At 37.9% G+C, this 19147-nt stretch overlaps 1 protein-coding gene across 4 annotated transcripts in view; it reads left to right on the forward strand.

Moving 5' to 3' along the window:
* Positions 1–19147, forward strand: part of DMXL2 (Dmx like 2) — a 157326-nt gene that overhangs the window by 71835 nt on the left and 66344 nt on the right. For all 4 annotated transcript variants that reach the window (XM_041743964.1, XM_041743966.1, XM_041743965.1 and 1 more), the window contains exons 10-13: positions 1809–2048; positions 2691–2962; positions 3645–4341; positions 4665–4786. In XM_041743964.1, coding sequence (XP_041599898.1) covers positions 1809–2048; positions 2691–2962; positions 3645–4341; positions 4665–4786 — 1331 coding nt within the window. The remainder of the gene's footprint in view (positions 1–1808; positions 2049–2690; positions 2963–3644; positions 4342–4664; positions 4787–19147) is intronic.

Genomic DNA, 19147 nt, shown 5'->3' on the forward strand with positions numbered 1-19147 from the left:
TTGCAGCATCTTTATTAAATAACCTTCACCTTTTAACTAGTTTCATCCATTTTTACTTTAACTTACTACATACTATTTTAAAAATCATTTTGTAAAAATATTTAACATCATGTATTTATAGGTGTTGTTTGTAAATATAGCATATAGTTTGACCAAATGATTGCTAAATACAAATAATTTTGTACTGTAGGACTCTTCCTCTAACTTTTTTGGAGGAAACTTTTTTGAATCTACATTAAAGCTGAGAGCATAGTTCAGTGAATACCCATATAACCTTTACCTAAATTCACCTGTGGTTAGTATCTTTTCCTGCAAGCTTTTTTTCTCCCCTTCTGCTCATGTATGTATGTCGTTGCTTCCTCTCCCCCTATATTTGGCTGAGCCATTTGAAAGTAAAATTGTCACCAAAGTGATCCTTTATCTCCTAAATATTTTATGATGTTACCTAAATATTTCAAGTGTGCTTTCTGATAGAGAGTTTTCCTCCATTATCACATTATTGTTATTGCACGTAAGGAACATGGATAAGATTATATTTAATATACAGTTCATATTAAAATATAGATTCTTCTATGCATTTGTCATTTTTTTGAAACTCCTAATCTACAGTAGTTCCTCTCAGTTGTCAAAAAAAGTCTCTCACTCTCAACTTCTCTCTTAGTTTATCTTTTAAAGCATCCTGTGGTCTGATATTTGTTCATGATAAGGTTTGGGTGAAACCTTGTTAGCAAGGATAGGGGGCATATTGTTTTATAGTACTCTTAATTTAAAAATCCTATTTTATGTGATTTGTTTCATTTTTATTAGAAAAAAAGGACTGTCACACAGGAATTAGAAAAAAAGAACAACTTGGAACTTCATTTAACACTGATATTTACTAACAAAACACTATTAGAATATCCTGTGTATTTTATCTTTAGACTTGGCATGTCTTTTTGTAGAGGACAGTGGTTTTTTGTTTTGTTTTCGTTTTTGCTTTCTGTTGAATGCATTATTGATAATATGAATTGGGATTAAGGAGATTTATTTTTTTAGTTTTACTATTTTACATGAACTAATCTATATTGTGAATTTCAGATACCCCAAATGGAGGAACCCTGTTTGTCTTCCTTTGTTCTTCTTTGGCATTATTTTCTCCCAGCCTTTTAGTTTCAAACATTTAGAAAATTTGGAACAATAGTAAAGTGAACACTCCTGTCTTCTACTTTGAACAACAACTGCTAACATTTTGCCACAGTTGCTTTATTCTCGGTATATACTTGTGTGTGTTGGGTGGGGGGGTGCGGACATGTGTGAGTGAAATTCTTTCTTAATCTTTTTGGAGTAAGTTACATATGTCATGGCACATCATGCTTATATACTTCAGAAACTAACTCCTAGAATAAGAAAATTCTTTCGCGTGATCACAATATCACTATTATACCTAAGGAAATTATAGGTAATTCCATAATCTCTAATATCCAGTTCATATTTTAACTTAAATTTCTCCAGTTATCTCAGATGTCTTTTATAGCTGCTTTTATATTTTATTTTTCTGTTCCTCCATACCCAAATTGGGATTTAGTAAAGGTTCATGCATTTGATGTATTTGGTTTTTAAATCAGTAATTTAATTCCATTTATTAATTTAAGTTTGTGTCATTAATTCCTAATAATTTACTTTTACCATTAAATTCAATTAAAGTTTTTATAAATTCTGCTAGAGTTATGTTGACCTTTTATGTGTAAGTATATAGTTTTTGTAAGCACTTGGTAATCCTTTTAAAGACATGAAAAATTCATACTGAAATACTATCTTTTTTCCCACAGATATTCCAAATGTCTTGGTTGGCACTGTATTTAACATTGATGATGGAAATGGGGGCTTTGTGGTTCATTGGTTGAACAACAAGGAGTTTCATTTTACATCATCTACTGAAATATTTATGCAGCAATTACGAAAACTTTCTGAAAAGCAGATAGATCATGAAAGTGATGAAGGTGATCGAGAAGATGAGGAACGTTCACAGGAGGAAAAAGAGAGGGGTTTACATATGAAACTAGACCATGGTTAGTATTCCATGTTCAGATTTTTTTTTTTTAATGAATCAGCAGCTTTATTGTGATACCATTGTTAGTTTGTAATCCATCCTTCCTGGGGTGCCTGGGTGGCTCAGTCAGTTAAGCGTCTGCTTTCGGCTTGGGTCATGATCCCAGGGTCCTGGGATTGAGTTCCCCATTGCAGGGAGCCTTCTTCTCCCTCTGCCTCTGCCTAACCCCCCACCTTGGTCTCCCATGAATAAATAAATAAAATCTTAAAAATCCTTCCTTCCTGCTCTTCTTTTTCACTTTTCCAATCATTTACTGACCATCTACTATGGACCATCTGCCATATAGCTCTATATGCTTTGTTATGCATATTGCTTTGAGTAATATATAACTTTGGAAGCCATGTCCTTTTTGGGAGGATAAGTTTTGCTAATGATAATATGAATGAAATTTTGATTTCTTTAAAAATAAGAAATAGTAATTTTCAGTTTATACCAGAAAATGGTTTTCTTCTTTTTTTTTTTCCTTCCTCCCCTCCCCCTGGCCATAAATTGGAAAAGGGATTTATAGTTTCTTAAGATAGTATGCTATTGGTAATCCAATATGTAAATGAATTTTTACAGTATTATTGGTGTGTACTGATAAATGTATTTTCTGATTCAGAATTATCCTTGGATAGAGAATCTGAGGCAGGTACAGGATCATCAGAACATGAAGATGGAGAAAGAGAGGGAAGTCCCAGAACTTTTTCACGACCTAGTGTACCAATGCCACTGCCCACCGTCCTGCTTGATCGGAAGATTGAAATGCTGCTAACTGAATGGAATAAGAATCCTGACATGCTTTTTACTATACACCCTGTAGATGGTACCTTTCTAGTGTGGCATGTGAAGTATTTGGATGAATATAATCCTGGAATATTTAGACAAGTCCAGGTATATTTTGCTGATGAAGATATTATTACATTTCTTTTAAAAAAAGATGCTATTCAGATTTACCATATTTTCAGAAATACTTGAAAGATTTTGTTTTTGAGAAGCAACTGAGAAGAGAATACTTATTCTTGTTATCAGAGCAGGGATCAATGACCACAGATTTTATAAACCTGGTTAATTGAAAGTAAAATGAATTTGGCTTTTATTTTATTTATTTATTTTTTTTGAATTTGGCTTTTAAATGTGGTACTGAGTATTTGAATATATGTGCGTTGGCTTTTCCCCTGGGAATTCACAATATTTTGAATAAACTTAAGAAATCACCCTAAAAATGTGACTCAGGATCCATGCCCTGCCCCCCCCCCCCCCCCCGTTTTTTATCAACTAAATCCAGCTTTATCTGTTATCTTTCTGAACTTCATTTCTATTTAGATTTGTGGTTGGGGTCATTTAGCTGTATAAGTAAGACATTTGAAACTTGTTTTTTTTCAGGATTCTTTTGGGCCACAAATAGAGATATGGTATTACATAAATAGAGGAAGGAATTAGACCTTAAAGGGGTTGAAAATGATAGTTTTTCTAGGAAACTAAGATTTGACATTTTGAAAATGGAAGTGTTTTTGGAAGACTTTTTTTGAGAGGAGGAAAACTACTTATATTGAATTCATACTGTGTTTTCCAGGTTTCTTTTTCTTCTCGGATTCCTGTTGCATTTCCATCTGGTGATGCGAGCTCTCTTAGTAAAAATATCATGATGTATGCCTGCATAAATGCTACAAAAGATACTCCCCACACCCCGTTACACCAGGAGATGATGGCAATAGGCAGTCCTCATGGATCACAGCTGTACTCCAGATCACACACTACAAATATGAATATTTTAGCTCCTACAGTAATGATGGTCTCCAAACACATAGATGGTTCTTTAAATCAGTGGGCAGTCACTTTTGCAGATAAGTCTGCCTTTACCACTGTTCTGACCGTATCTCACAAATTTAGATACTGTGGTCATCGATTTCACCTCAATGACCTGGCATGTCATTCAGTTTTACCATTGTTACTGACATCCTCTCATCATAATGCTCTGTTGACTCCTGAATTAGATTGTCAGTGGGACTCAGACAACAAATTAAGTAGATTGATGGATCCTGTAAGACCTATAAAAGGTTCCTCGAAACAGCCTCTTAGAAATGCAGCAACACGTACATTTCATGACCCGAATGCAATTTATAGTGAACTAATTCTGTGGCGTGTAGATCCAATAGGACCTTTGTCCTATACCGGAGGAGTATCAGAATTGGCTCGAATTAACTCTTTACATACATCAGCCTTCTCTAATGTTGCTTGGCTTCCAACTCTTATTCCCAGCTATTGTCTTGGTAAGTATTCATTTTAATTCTGAAATTAATAAAAGCTTTTAAACTTTTTTCATACACACATGGTTTATATTTGTCATTATTAGGGTTTTTAATAAGTATTGAGAATGTAGGCATCAGACTTATGTTTAGAATTTCCAGAAATTTGTTTTTAATTTTTTCCCCTTCGTAACATATTTCTATTGAATTTTTCTGTTAATAATTCCAAATCCATTAATTTTATCTATTTAATTATGATTCTGGACCATGGTTGTACCTTAAAAAAAAACCTCAGCCCAAAATAAAAATAAACTACGTATTATAATGCAAAGCTTTTACTCTTTCAGGCACATACTGCAATTCTGCAAGTGCTTGTTTTGTTGCTTCTGATGGCAAAAATTTGAGACTCTATCAAGCTGTGGTGGATGCAAGGAAATTATTGGATGAATTATCAGATCCTGAATCTTCGGTGAGAATTTCCTAATCTTTATTAAAATATCTGGCCTGATAATTCTCTTTTTTACTTTGGGACTTTTAGCTGGTATTTAGGGAGTGAACACATGTTCTAGCGTCTGTATGAAAAATTAACTATTTTTCTTAATTTCTGTTTCAAGGTACATGAATCAGTATCATTTTAAATTTAAATAAATAAACCTGACTTTTCCCTTAAAATATCATGATTTCTGCTTGACATTTTTTGCTCTCTGGTTCTGTTAATCTTTCTTTGCTTTAAGGCAGCTTTACCAAGCTCTTTGTTTAAGTTGGAAAAATTGAGCTTTTCTGAGCTTCATTGACCATTCTATGGCTAGAATATGTTATCAGTGGTTGGCAGTTCTGTATCTGAAGTGGAAGTCGTGTATATTAGTTACCATTCAGATTTGAATGCTGAATTTTACACTTACCTATGAAAACGTGCCTTTTTATAAAACACTTGTTCTAACAAAAGTGTTTCCAATATTGAAAACAAGACATTTTTGAGTATCTACTATGTGTCCTTCAAAGTGTAGGGAATACAGAGTACAAGTCTCAGTGTGTGGCTTTAAGGATCTTTTAATTTAGCTGAGGAGAGAAGTTATTAATAAAAGGTTAAATAATAGTTTAAGACAGAAGCAGTGTCTGAGGGTGGTATGTAATTAATTGTCAAGCAGATGGCATTAGAAGTATTCCATAATCCAAAGGAGAAAAAGATCAGATTAGGGTAGGCATAGAAGTCTTTATTAAGGACAGTATTTAGGTTTGTTTTTGATGGGTAGATAAGGTTTAGAAAGACAAATCCTTTCTCTTTGCCTGAATAAGAGAATGACCTGAAAGTGCGGATACAGGAAAGTGTGCTTATAAGTAAAGCTTGTTCCAGGAATGGTGGGAAAACCACTTGGACCGGAGCCAGAGGTTTGGCATAGAGGAAGTAGCATCTTAAAATCATAGAATTGGAAGATATTTTATAGGTCACCTAGTTTAAACCAGCCATCTGATGCTTTATTCCCCTCTACCGTATTCCTGCCAATTTGACATCTGGCCCTGGAGGGGGGATCTTCGACCCTAAATGCTGCCTTTGAATTACCCTCACTATTAGACTGAACTTAAATTTATACTTCTTAGATTCTGCTTGTTAGCCTTGGTTCCATTTAAAATAAGTTTGGTATTTCTTTTTTTTTTTTTTTTTTTAATTTTTATTTATTTATTTTTTTTTTAGTTTGGTATTTCTTGTATGTGAAATAACTTAGATAATTAAAGATGATGGTCTTTATTAAACCTATAAAACATTTTTCCTCAGGCCAAACCTGGCCCCCTCCACCAATAAACTTACTGTGTTTTATATGTGACCCTGATTACTCTCGTTAGCAGTTTTCAGTTTGTCTATGTTCTGGGCGTTGTAGGACCACTAGAATACAACAGTATTGCCTCTCTCATTAGATTCTATTGTGTTTTTGGTAGTCATGCCAGATTTGTGTATGTAATTGATTCATACTGAGCTGACTCTTATTTAAATATTCCAAAGTCTCTTTTTGTCAGCAAGCCATTCTGTATTTGTGTAATTTGAGTTGTGGCCCAAATGAAAGCTTATTTCACTATTACATTTCATCTTGCTAGGTTCAGTCTTTCAGTATCTTTTTTGAAAACAGATTCTGTTATTTGTGTTATTGCTTTATGACTTATATCACCAGTCTCTTGGATGAATGTTTCCACATCTTTATCTGAATCAATTATAAAAATGTTAAACCGGATAGGACTAAAAAAAGATCCTAGCAGTGTACATTTGACATTTTTCTTCATTTGTATTGTCTGAAGTATTTCTTCAGCTTGTTTCTAGAATTTCCATGAGGCAGCTTGTCATGTACTTTGCTGAAATAAAATACAAAATACACTGTCTGCTGAAATATTCTGTAGTCAAAAAAGAAGTCAAATCTGCATGAGATGATTGTTTTAAAGTATAGTGGGTTAAATGTACCTACCCTGATGTCTGTTATCTGTTACTAAGACATTGTACAAATAGACATCAAGCTTAGTTTGCCTTACTGAATTATATTGTTTTCCCTTTTGAAAATTGGAACATTTACCTATTGCTAGTATTTTGGCTCTGACATTTCCCATTATTTCTCAGAGAACATCTTCTGTAGTTCATTGGTTTCACTTGCAAAATTTCCCACTAACCCAGGCATTACTTTTCCAAAAAATATCAAGTTATGTAGCGCAGTTAGATATGTTCTTGGAATTTCTTTTTTTTTAATTTTATTATTTTTTAATTTTTTAATGATAGTCACAGAGAGAGAGAGAGAGAGACAGAGAGACAGAGACATAGGCAGAGGGAGAAGCAGACTCCATGCACTGGGAGCCCGACGTGGGATTTGATCCCGGGTCTCTAGGATCGCACCCTGGGCCAAAGGCAGGCACTAAACCGCTGCGCCACCCAAGGATCCCCTGTTCTTGGAATTTCTTAATTTATCCTGGCCTTCTACTCTTCCCTTACCAATGTACATTTTCTCTTAAACCTATTTTCATTAATTTTTTTAATGTTAAAAAGTAATATGTAGTCATTGTAGAAAATGTTTTGTTTATTTCTATTTTGGCAAGCTAACTTCTTTTTTTCTAATTTTTAAATTTTTTTAATTTTTAGAATGTGAGGGTGCATGTGCATGTTGGGGGAGGGGCAGAGGGAGAGGCAGAGAGAGAATCTCAAGTAGACTCCACATGCAGAATGGAGCCCAACTCAGGGCTTGATCTCACCACCCTGAGATCATGACCTGAGCCAAAGGGTCTGTTGCTTAACTGAGTCACTCAGGCATCACCCCAACAAGCTAAAATTCTTGAAATGAAAGACCAGAGACAAAGCAGGAATTAGGAGGTCTTATTCTCTGCATCTTTATTAACATTAAAGTATCAGCCTCTACTGATAAGCTTATCTTTTCCTGTATCTCTGTACTCTGAAAACAATAATTTATTCAGTTACTTAATTTTTAAAATAAATTCTTAGTTTTTGAATAGTTACAGATTTATTGAAAAGTTGCAAATACGGTAGAGTTCTCATACACCCCACAGCCAGTTTCCCCTATTGTTAACATCTTATATTACCAGAATGCATTTGTTACAATTAAGAAACTATCATTAGTGTACTATGATCAATTAAATTCTAGACTTTTTAAGATTCAACTGACTTCCCTGTTAATGTCCCATTTGTATTCTAAGATCTCATTCAGAAAACCACATTATATTTAGTCATCATGAATCCTTAGCCTTCTCTGATCTGGTATAGTTTCTCAGTTTTCTTCATTTCTTTCTTCCTCCATATTTTCTCATGACTTTGTCAGTTTTGGGTAGTAGTTGTCAGACATTTTGCAGAATTTTCCCTTGATTTGGGCTTGCTATTTTTCTCATGGTGAGACTGGAATACCCCAGATGTGAAGTACCCTTCTTGCTACATTATATGATGGATATATGCCATCAACGTGGTAATTACTGTCTTCCTTTTTTTTTCTTTTAAGTCTTGCACAGATTTGTTCATTTTATTGATACTATCAAAGAGTGAATTCTTTGTTTCATTGAACTCTTTGTTTTTGTTTTCATTTTCATTAATTTCTGCCCCTTTACCATTTTTTTCCATCTTGCCCTTTTTTTGGGGGGGGGTAAGGGAGGTTCTTTTACTAGGTTTTATAAAATAGCTTGGAGTCTTGTTTTGAAACTTTTCTTATTTTCTAACATATGCATTGACTGCTGTAAATTCCCCCTCTCAGCACTGCTTTGGCATTTTGGTAAGTAGTATTTTAATTTTCATTCACTTCACTATATTTTTAAATTTTCCTTGAGAATTCTTATTTGACCCATTGGTTATTTAAAGTGTGTTGTTTAACTTCCTAGTAAATACTGGGGAGAGATTTTTCTGTGATTCTGTTACTGATTTCTTTTTTCTTTTTTTTTAATTTTTATTTATTTATGATAGTCACACACACACACAGAGAGAGAGAGGCAGAGACATAGGCAGAGGGAGAAGCAGGCTCCATGCACCAGGAGCCCGATGTGGGATTCGATCCCGGGTCTCCAGGATCGCGCCCTGGGCCAAAGGCAGGCGCCAAACCGCTGCGCCACCCAGGGATCCCCTGTTACTGATTGCTAATTTGATTCCATGGTGGTAGGAGAGCACACTCTGTGATTTAAATCCTTGCAAATTTACTGAGGTTTGTTTTATGACCCAGAACATTGTTTTATTTTAGTATACATTCCATGGCACTTGAATATATTTCTGCTGTTGTTGGATGGAGTGTTCTAAAAATGTCAATTAGATTTTGTTTTCATAAAAATGGTGGCATTGAGTTCCTCTAGATCTTTGCTAATTTTCTGTCAGTTCTATCAATTCCTGTGAGAAGGGTGTTGAAATTCTCAACTGTAATTGCGAATTTATCCGTTTCTTCTTTCAGTTCTTTAAGTTTTGTGTTTCACATATTTTCCAGCTCTATTTTTTGCATACACATGTAGTCTGAAATCAAGGTGTTGGCAGGGCCATGCATGCTCTTTCTCAAGGCTCTAAGAGAAGATCCTTTCTTGCCTCTTCCTAACTTCTGGCTCCTTCTACCAATCATTGGTGTTCCTAGACTTGGAGCTGCAACACTCTGGTCTCTGCCTCTGTCTTCACATGGACTTCTTTTCTCTGAGTGTCTCTATGTGTCCTCTCCTCTTTTTAATTTTTTTTCTTTATTTATTTATGATAGTCACACAGAGAGAGAGAGAGAGAGGCAGAGACACAGGCAAAGGGAGAAGCAGGGTCCATGCACCGGGAGCCCGATGTGGGATTCGATCCCGGGTCTCCAGGATCGCGCCCTAGGCCAAAGGCAGGCGCCAAACCGCTGCGCCACCCAGGGATCCCCTCTCCTCTTTTTAGAAGGACACCCAACCTAACCTAGTATGACCTTATCTTAAACAGATTAGATCTGCAAACTTCCTTCCTCTAAATAAGATGGCATTCTGACATTCTGGGTAGACCAACTCATTACACTAACAGGCCTTTCTTTCTCATCAGTTGTGTTTGCAGTTGCATAGTCAGGAATGTCCAAGTCACTCTAGCCTCCAGATTCTCTTAAGCCATTTTAAATTTCAGAGCCATATGTTACAAGGAATTCTGAGATTTTTGTCTTTTTAAATGTTAAGACTGTAGGGCCTCACCCTTACTGTTAATCTTAAACTCTTAACATAACATGATTGCATCCTGTCAAGTTCCCATTATTTCTGCTGATCTTTTTCATTTTTTTTTTTGTTAGTCAGAGCTGTAGTTCTTCTAGTTACTTCCTCTACTAATTGTGAGTTGAAATATGGCAAGAAGTTGTCACATGCTGTCCTTCCTCAAAGGAGATTTTTCGTAGATGCTGGATAGAAGCTAGCTTTTCCTTTCTTTTCTTTTTTTGCTATAAGAAACTTCTGAAAAGATTTGAATTTTATTCTGGAAGTGAGAGATGGATTTAGAGGACAATAAACTTCTTTGGACAGGGAAGTAAAGGGGTTAGTTTATAGGATAGAGTGTAGTTGGTAGGCACTGGAAGCATTGGAGATGGCAGGAAATTTGTTGAGGTCATCAAAGCATGTGGTAAAATAAACCTGAGATAAAGTGAGATTTGGCTTGGTAGTAGCTGAATATGGATACTAAAATAAATGATTCTAAGGTTTCAAGTTTGGTAGTGGATCCACTAGCAGTGGTTAGGTATTTGTAAGGTATTGATGATGACTTAAGTTTGAGATACATTGAGTGTGAAGTGATTGAGGTTTTAGGTAGCAAAATGTAGTTTAGATAACTTTTGCAGACGTTTGGAAATTCCTAATGTTCCTTGTCAGATACCAGTGTACATTTGGTACTTATTATTAAGGGCATGCTTGAGATCTTTTAGACCTCTAAAGACATGAGTAACAGTTAATGTTCATAAATGTGACTCTGAGTCATCAAACAGGGATTTATGTTGAGCAGACTGTTTATGAAGGCAGTAATTTAAAGACTTTATTTTTTTTTAATTTTTATTTATTTATGATAGGCACACAGTGAGAGAGAGAGAGAGAGGCAGAGACACAGGCAGAGGGAGAAGCAGGCTCCATGCACCGGGAGCCTGATGTGGGATTCGATCCCGGGTCTCCAGGATCGCGCCTTGGGCCAAAGGCAGGCGCTAAACCACTGCGCCACCCAGGGATCCCAAGACTTTATTTTTAAGTAATCTTTACACCCAGTGTGGGGCTCAAATTCAGAACCCTGAGATCTTACATTCCACTGACTGGGCCAGCCAGGCACCCAAAAGGCAGTGAATGAAAATTTAAGAAAAAATCTCCATCCAAAATACTGAAGATACCATTGTTTTGGTGCTTGGTGTAATGTCCTTTAAGTTTCTCTTGTAGCAAGTGACACGGTCTTTTTAAAGGCTGCAAGATATTCCATTGTATGCACATACCACAGTTTCTTTATCCATTCACCTGTCAGTGGGCATTTGGGTTGCTTCTATCTTTTGACTATTGTGAATAATGCTGTGGTGAACATAGTTGTGCAGATATCTCTTCTCAGTCCTGCTTTTAATTTTTTTGGGTGTATCCCCAGAAGTGAGATTGCTGATCATCATATGGTCACACTATTTTTGCAAATCTCCATACTGTTTTTCCATAACGGTAACACCATTTTACATTCCTGCCAGCAGGGCACAAGATTCCAACTTCTCTGTTTCCACTCCAACACTTATTTTCTATTCTTTGATAGTGGCCCTTCTGATGGGTATGAGGTGATATCTCGTGGTGCTTTTTATTTGCATTTCCCTAGTGATTAGTGATATTGAGCACGTTTTCATGTACATATTGGCCATTTATATATCTTCTTTGGAGAAATGTTCTGTTGAGGTCCTTTTTTGTTGTTGTTGTGGTTGTCATTGTTGAATTGTAGAAGTCCATTCTGTATTCCGATGTTAACACCTAACACATAGATGATTTGCAATTACTTCCTCCATTCTGTAGGTTGCCTTTTACTCTGTTGGTTGTTTTCCTTGATGTACAGAAGTTTTTAAGTGTGATGTAATTAATTTATCTATTTTTTATTTTGTTGTCTGTGCTTTTGATGTCATATCGAAGAAATCATTGATGAAAGCAGTGTCCTGAATCTTTCCCCCACGTTATCATATGAATTTTAGGATGTTTTTTTCAATTTGTGCAAAATATGCCCCTAGGATTTTGATAGGAATTATATTGAATCTGTTGATTGCTTTGGTAGTATGGACATTTTAACAATATTAAATCTTCTAATCCACAGCATTTATTCATATTTTCTTTTCTTAGTAATGTTTTGTAGTTATCAGCATATAAGTCTTTCATCTTCTTTGTTCATTTTCTTAAGTCTTTTGTTTTTGACACTCTACTAAATGAGATTGTAACTTCCTTTTTGGACTTGTCATTTTTAGTATATAGAAACACACCTGATTTTTGAATGATGATTTTGTATCCTGCAGCTTTGCTAAATTCATTTATTAGCTCTAACAGGTTTTTGTGTGTGTGTTTTGGGCAGTGTGTGTGTGTGTGTGTGTGTGTGTGTGTGTGTGTGTGTGTGTGGATTTTTTTAAATTTATTTTTTATTGGTGTTCAATTTACCAACATACAGAATAACCCCCAGTGCCCGTCACCCATTCACCCCCACCGCCCGCCCTCCTCCCCTTCCACCACCCATAGTTCATTTCCCAGAGTTAGGAGTCTTTATGTTCTGTCTCCCTTTCTGATATTTCCCACACATTTCTTCTCCCTTTCCTTCTATTCCCTTTCACTATTATTTATATTCCCCAAATGAATGAGAACATATAATGTTTGTCCTTTTCCGATGGACTTACTTCACGCAGCATAATACCCTCCAGTTCCATCCACGTTGAAGCAAATGGTGGGTATTTGTCGTTTCTAATGGCTGAGTAATATTCCATTATATACATAAACCACATCTTCTTTATCCATTCATCTTTTGATCGACACCGAGGCTCCTTCCACAGTTTGGCTATTGTGGACATTGTGCAGGTGTCCCGGCGTTTCATTGCATCTGAATCTTTGGGGTAAATCCCCAACAGTGCAATTGCTGGGTCGTCGGGCAGGTCTATTTTTAACTCTTTGAGGAACCTCCACACAGTTTTCCAGAGTGGCTGCACCAGTTCACATTCCCACCAACAGTGCAAGAGGGTTCCCTTTTCTCCGCATCCTCTCCAACATTTGTGGTTTCCTGCCTTGTTAATTTTCCCCATTCTCACTGGTGTGAGGTGGTATCTCATTGTGGTTTTGATTTGTATTTCCCTGATGGCAAGTGATGCAGAGCATTTTCTCATGTGCGTGTTGGCCATGTCTATGTCTTCCTCTGTGAGATTTCTCTTCATGTCTTTTGCCCATTTCATGATTGGATTGTTTGTTTCTTTGGTGTTGAGTTTAATAAGTTCTTTATAGATCTTGGAAACTAGCCCTTTATCTGATATGTCATTTGCAAATATCTTCTCCCATTCTGTAGGTTGTCTTTTAGTTTTGTTGACTGTATCCTTTGCTGTGCAAAAGCTTCTTATCTTGATGAAGTCCCAATAGTTCATTTTTGCTTTTGTTTCTTTTGCCTTCGTGGATGTATCTTGCAAGAAGTTACTGTGGCCGAGTTCAAAAAGGGTGTTGCCTGTGTTCTTCTCTAGGATTTTGATGGAATCTTGTCTAACATTTAGATCTTTATCCATTTTGAGTTTATCTTTGTGTATGGTGAAAGAGAGTGGTCTAGTTTCATTCTTTTGCATGTGGATGTCCAATTTTCCCAGCACCATTTATTGAAGAGACTGTCTTTCTTCCAGTGGATAGTGTTTCCTCCTTTATCGAATATTAGTTGACCATAAAGTTGAGGGTCCACGTCTGGGTTCTCTATTCTGTTCCATTGATCTATGTGTCTGTTTTTGTGCCAGTACCACACTGTCTTGATGATCACAGCTTTGTAGTACAACCTGAAATCTGGCATTGTGATGCCCCCAGATATGGTTTTCTTTTTTAAAATTCCCCTGGCTATTCGGGGTCTTTTCCAATTCAACACAAATCTTAATATAATTTGTTCTAACTCTCTGAAGAAAGTCCATGGTATTTTGATAGAGATTGCATTAAACGTGTATATTGCCCTGGGTAATATGGACATTTTCACAATATTAATTCTGCCAATCCATGAGCATGGAATATTTTTCCATCTCTTTGTGTCTTCCTCAATTTCTTTCAGAAGTGTTCTATAGTTTTTAGGGTATAGATCCTTTACCTCTTTGGTTAGGTTTATTCCTACATATCTTATGCTTTTGGTGCAATTATAAATGGGATTGACTCCTTAATTTCTCTTTCTTCAGTCTCATTGTTAGTGTACAGAAATGCCACTGATTTCTGGGCATTGATTTTGTATCCTGCCATGCTACCAAATTGCTGTATGAGTTCTTGCAATCTTGGGGTGGAGACTTTTGGGTTTTCTATGTAGAGTATCATGTCATTGGCGAAGAGGGAGAGTTAGACTTCTTCTTTGCCAATTTGAATGCCTTTAATGTCTTTTTGTTGTCTGATTGCTGAGGCGAGGACTTCCAGTACTATGTTGAATAGCAGTGGTGAGAGTGGACATCCCTGTCTTGTTCCTGATCTTAGGGGAAAGGCTCCCAGTGCTTCCCCATTGAGAATGATATTTGCTGTGGGCTTTTCGTAGATGGCTTTTAATATGTTGAGGAATGTTCCCTCTATCCCTACACTCTGAAGAGTTTTGATCAGAAATGGATGCTGTATTTTCTCAAATGCTTTCTCTGCATCTAATGAGAGGATCATATGGTTCTTGGTTTTTCTCTTGCTGATATGATGAATCACATTGATTGTTTTATGAGTGTTGAACCAGCCTTGTGTCCCGGGGATAAATCCTACTTGGTCATGGTGAATAATTTCTTAATGTATTGTTGGATCCTATTGGCTAGTATCTTGTTGAGAATTTTTGCATCCATGTTCATCAGGGATATTGGTCTGTAATTCTCCTTTTTGGTGGGGTCTTTGGTTTTGGCATTAAGGTGATGCTGGCCTCATAGAATGAATTTGGAAGTACTCCATCTCTTTCTATCTTTCCAAACAGCTTTAGTAGAATAGGTATGGTTTCTTCTTTAAATGTTTGATAGAATTCCCCTGGGAAGCCATCTGGCCCTGGACTTTTGTGTCTTGGGAGGTTTTTGATGACTGCTTCAATTTCCTCCCTGGTTATTGGCCTGTTCAGGTTTTCTCTTTCTTCCTGTTCCAGTTTTGGTAGTTTGTGGCTTTCCAGGAATGCGTCCATTTCTTCTAGATTGCCTAATTTATTGGCGTATAGCTGTTCATAATGGTTTTAAAATCGTTTTTATTTCCTTGGTGTTGGTAGTGATCTCTCCTTTCTCATTCATGATTTTATTAATTTGAGTCTTCTCTCTCTTCTTTTTAATAAGGTTCGCTAATGGTTTATCTATCTTATTGATTCTTTCAAAGAACCAACTCCTGGTTCTGTTGATCTGTTCCACAGTTCTCTGGTCTTGATTTCATTGAGTTCTTCTTGAATATTTATTAACTCTCTTCCTCTCCTGGGTGTAGGATCTGTTTGCTGTTTTTTCTCTAGCTCCTTTATGTGTAAGGTTAGCTTTTGTATTTGAGTTCTTTCCAGTTTTTTAATGGATGCTTGTATTGTGATGTATTTCCCCCTTAGGACTGCTTTTGCTGCATCCCAAAGATTTTGAACGGTTGTATCTTCATTCTCATTAGTTTCCATGAATCTTTTTAATTCTTCCTTAATTTCCTGGTTGACCCTTTCATCTTTTAGCAGGATGGTCCTTAACCTCCACATGTTTGAGGTTCTTCCAAACTTCTTGTTGTGATTTAGTTCTAATTTCAAGGCATTATGGTCTGACAATATGCAGGGGACGATCCCAATCTTTTGGTATCGGTTCAGACCCCATTTGGGACCCAGTATGTGGTCTATTCTGGAGAAAGTTCCATGTGCACTTGAGAAGAATGTGTATTCAGTTGAGTTTGGATGTAAAGTTCTGTAGATATCTGTGAAATCCATCTGGTCCAGTATATCATTTAAAGGTCTCGTTTCTTTGGAGATATAGTGCTTAGAAGACCTATTGAGTATAGAAAGCGCTAGATTGAAGTCACCAAGTGTAAGTGTATTATTATCTAAGTATTTCTTCACTTTGGTTATTAATTGATTGATATATTTGGCAGCTCCCACATTCGGGGCATATATATTGAGGATTGTTAAGTCCTCTTGTTGGATAGATCCTTTAAGTATGATGTAGTGTCCCTCTTCATCTCTCACTACAGTCTTCGGGGTAAATTTTAGTTTATCTGATATAAGGATGGCTACCCCTGCTTTCTTTTGAGGACCATTCGAATGGTAAATGGTTCTCCAACCTTTTATTTTCAGGTTGTAGGTGTCCTTCTATCTAAAATGAGTCTCTTGTAGACAGCAAATAGATGGGTCCTGCTTTTTTATCCAGTCTGAAACCCTGCGCCTTTTGATGGGGTCATTAAGCCTGTTCACGTTCAGAGTTACTATTGACAGATATGAGTTTAATGTCACCATGATATCTATTCAGTCCTTGTTTTTGTGGATTGTTCCACTGAACTTCTTCTTAAAGGGGAATTTTAAGAGTTCCCCCTTAAAATTTCTTGCAGAGCTGGTTTGGAGGTTACATATTTTTTCAGTTCCTGCCTGTCTTGGAAGCTCTTTATCTCTCCTTCCATTTTGAATGCAAGCCTTGCTGGATAAAGTATTCTTGGTTGCATGTTCTTCTCATTTAGGACCCTGAATATATCCTGCCAGCCCTTTCTGGCCTGCCAGGTCTTTGTGGAGAGGTCTGGTGTTACCCTAATAATCCTCCCCATAAAAGTCAGGGATTTCTTGTCTCTTGCTGCTTAAAGGATCTTCTCTTTATCTTTGGAATTTGCAAGCTTCACAATTAAATGTCAAGGTGTTGAACGGTTTTTATTGATTTTAGGGGGGATCTCTCTATTTCCTGGATCTGAATGCTTGTTTCCCTTCCCATATTAGGAAAGTTTTCAGCTATGATTTGTTCAAATACATATTCTGGCCCTCTGTCCCTTTCGGTGCCCTCGGGAACCCCAATTAAATGTAGGTTTTTCTTCCTCAGGCTGTCGTTTATTTCCCTTAATCTATCTTCATGGTCTTTTAATTGTTTGTCTCTTTTTTCCTCAGTTTCCCTGTTTGCCATCAACTTGTCTTCTATGTCACTCACTCGTTCTTCCACCTCGTTAACCCTCGTCGTTAGGACTTCTAGTTTGGATTGCATCTCATTCAATTGATTTTTAATTTCTGCCTGATTCGCTCTAAATTCTGCAGTCATGAAGTCTCTTAAGTCCTTTATGCTTTTTTCTAGAGCCACCAGTAGCTTTATAATAGTGCTTCTGAATTGGCTTTCTGACATTGAATTGTAATCCAGATTTTGTAACTCTGTGGGAGAGAGGACTGTTTCTGATTCTTTCTTTTGAGGTGAGGTTTTCCTTCTAGTCATTTTGCTCAGTGCAGAGTGGCCAAAAGCAAGTTGTATTGGGAAAAGGAGAAAAAGAGAGGAGAGAAAGAAGGAAAGAAAAAAGGAAGAAAAAAAGAAGAAAAAGAGAAAAAAAAAAGAAAGGAAAAAAGGGTGGGGGAAGGAAACAAATCAAAAAGCAACAAAACAAAACAACAACAACAACAACAAACCACGGGGATGTATCTTCTGATTCTGTACACTTTAAGTCCCTTGACTTCCCCTGGAACTGGTCCCTCTAGCTGGTCTTCTGGGGGAGGGGCCTGCTGTGCTGATTTTCAGGTGTTAGTACTTGGGGGAGCTGCTCTGCCCCCTGCCTGGTGCAGGGCTCAGTGGGGGTTGTTCACCCCGTGAGGCCCCAGGAGGAACAACCCCAGTGGCGGGGCCAGCTCTGCAGCCCTGGAGTCAGCCCCCGCAGTAGCTCCAGAGCTCTCCATCTGCAGGGCCTGGAGGCTCCAGGGCGGGGCCGCTGATCTGCTCAGCTCGGGGCAGGAGCGTCCTTGCTGTCCTGGGCCCTCCCGGCCTCTGCCTGTCCCGGGGGAGGCCGGATCCTGGGCTGTGTCCCAGCATCCAGTGCTCCGGAGCCTGCGCTGTTGGATTCGCTCCCGCCCCGCAGCCCCCTCCGCGGAACCGCCGCCCGAGCCCCTCCGAGCTGTTCCGGGTCCCACCTGCGCTGCAGCCCTTAGGGAGCTCCGCGCACTCTCCCGGGGCGCAGGTGCCTGTTAGTGTCCCAGGGACCCCGAGGGCATCCCCCTCCTCCTGGGTCCTGCTCCAACTCCCTGCGAGCCCCTTTCCGCCCGGGAAGGTTGGTGCAGCTCCTTGTTCTCTGGGACGGGGCTCTCCTGTCCTGGGGACACTCGCCCCGGCCTCAGCCCGGCTCCTCGCGGGGCCCCTCCCCCTTGGAGGCCTTTTGTTTCTTTATCCCCCCCCCGCACCACCCCCCCTTCTATCAAGGGGAAGCGCAAACTCTTCCACTATAGCATTCCAGGTGTTCTCTCTTTAAATCTCAGGCCGAATTCGTAGATTTTCAGGATAATTTGAAGATTTTCTAGGTAATTTGGTGGGGACAGGTGATTTGGGGTCCCTCCTCTTCTGCCATCTTGCCCCTCCTCTGTGTGTGGATTTTTGAGGTTTTCTGCGTATAAGATCATGTCATCTGCAAACAGGTAATTCTATGTCTTTTTTTTTAATGATTATTTTTTGTCTAATTGTTCTGGCTAGAGCTTGCAGTCTGTGTTGAATAGAGTGGTGAGAATGGGCATCCTTTGCCTTATTCCTGATCTTAGAGGAAAAACTCTCTTTTCCCATTGAGTATGGTATTAGCTTTGAGTGTTTCATCTCTGTCTTTTATTATATGGAAGTAGTTTCTTTCTCTTCATAGTTTATTGGGTGGTTTTTTTATTTCATGAAAGCATGTTTAATTTTATCACTGTTAAATCTGTGTGTCTGTGGGGAAAGGTGGTCTTGGACTTCCTATTCTCAACATAGACGTCAGAATGTTATTTTTAAAGTGTAATTTGTTTGGGTCATGTCACTCTTAAGCCATTGCCTACCGTGAACTGTAATACTGTACAGGCTTTACCTCTCACTGCCATCCTGCCTTCCTTCACTTGTCTGATAACTATATTTTTCTACTTTTGGCCCCCCTCATTTTGGATCCAGCCATACCTGCCTCTTTAGTGGTCCTGGAGCATGGCCAACAGTCTCTTATCTTAGTGTCTTTTACTTACTGTTCTCCCGACCTGGAATGTTCTTCCCTCAGATAACGTATGGTTTGTATTCTTGCCTCCTTTAGG

The sequence above is a fragment of the Vulpes lagopus genome, chromosome 2, assembly GCF_018345385.1.
Source record: "Vulpes lagopus strain Blue_001 chromosome 2, ASM1834538v1, whole genome shotgun sequence".
Classification (NCBI taxonomy): Eukaryota; Metazoa; Chordata; class Mammalia; order Carnivora; family Canidae; genus Vulpes; species Vulpes lagopus.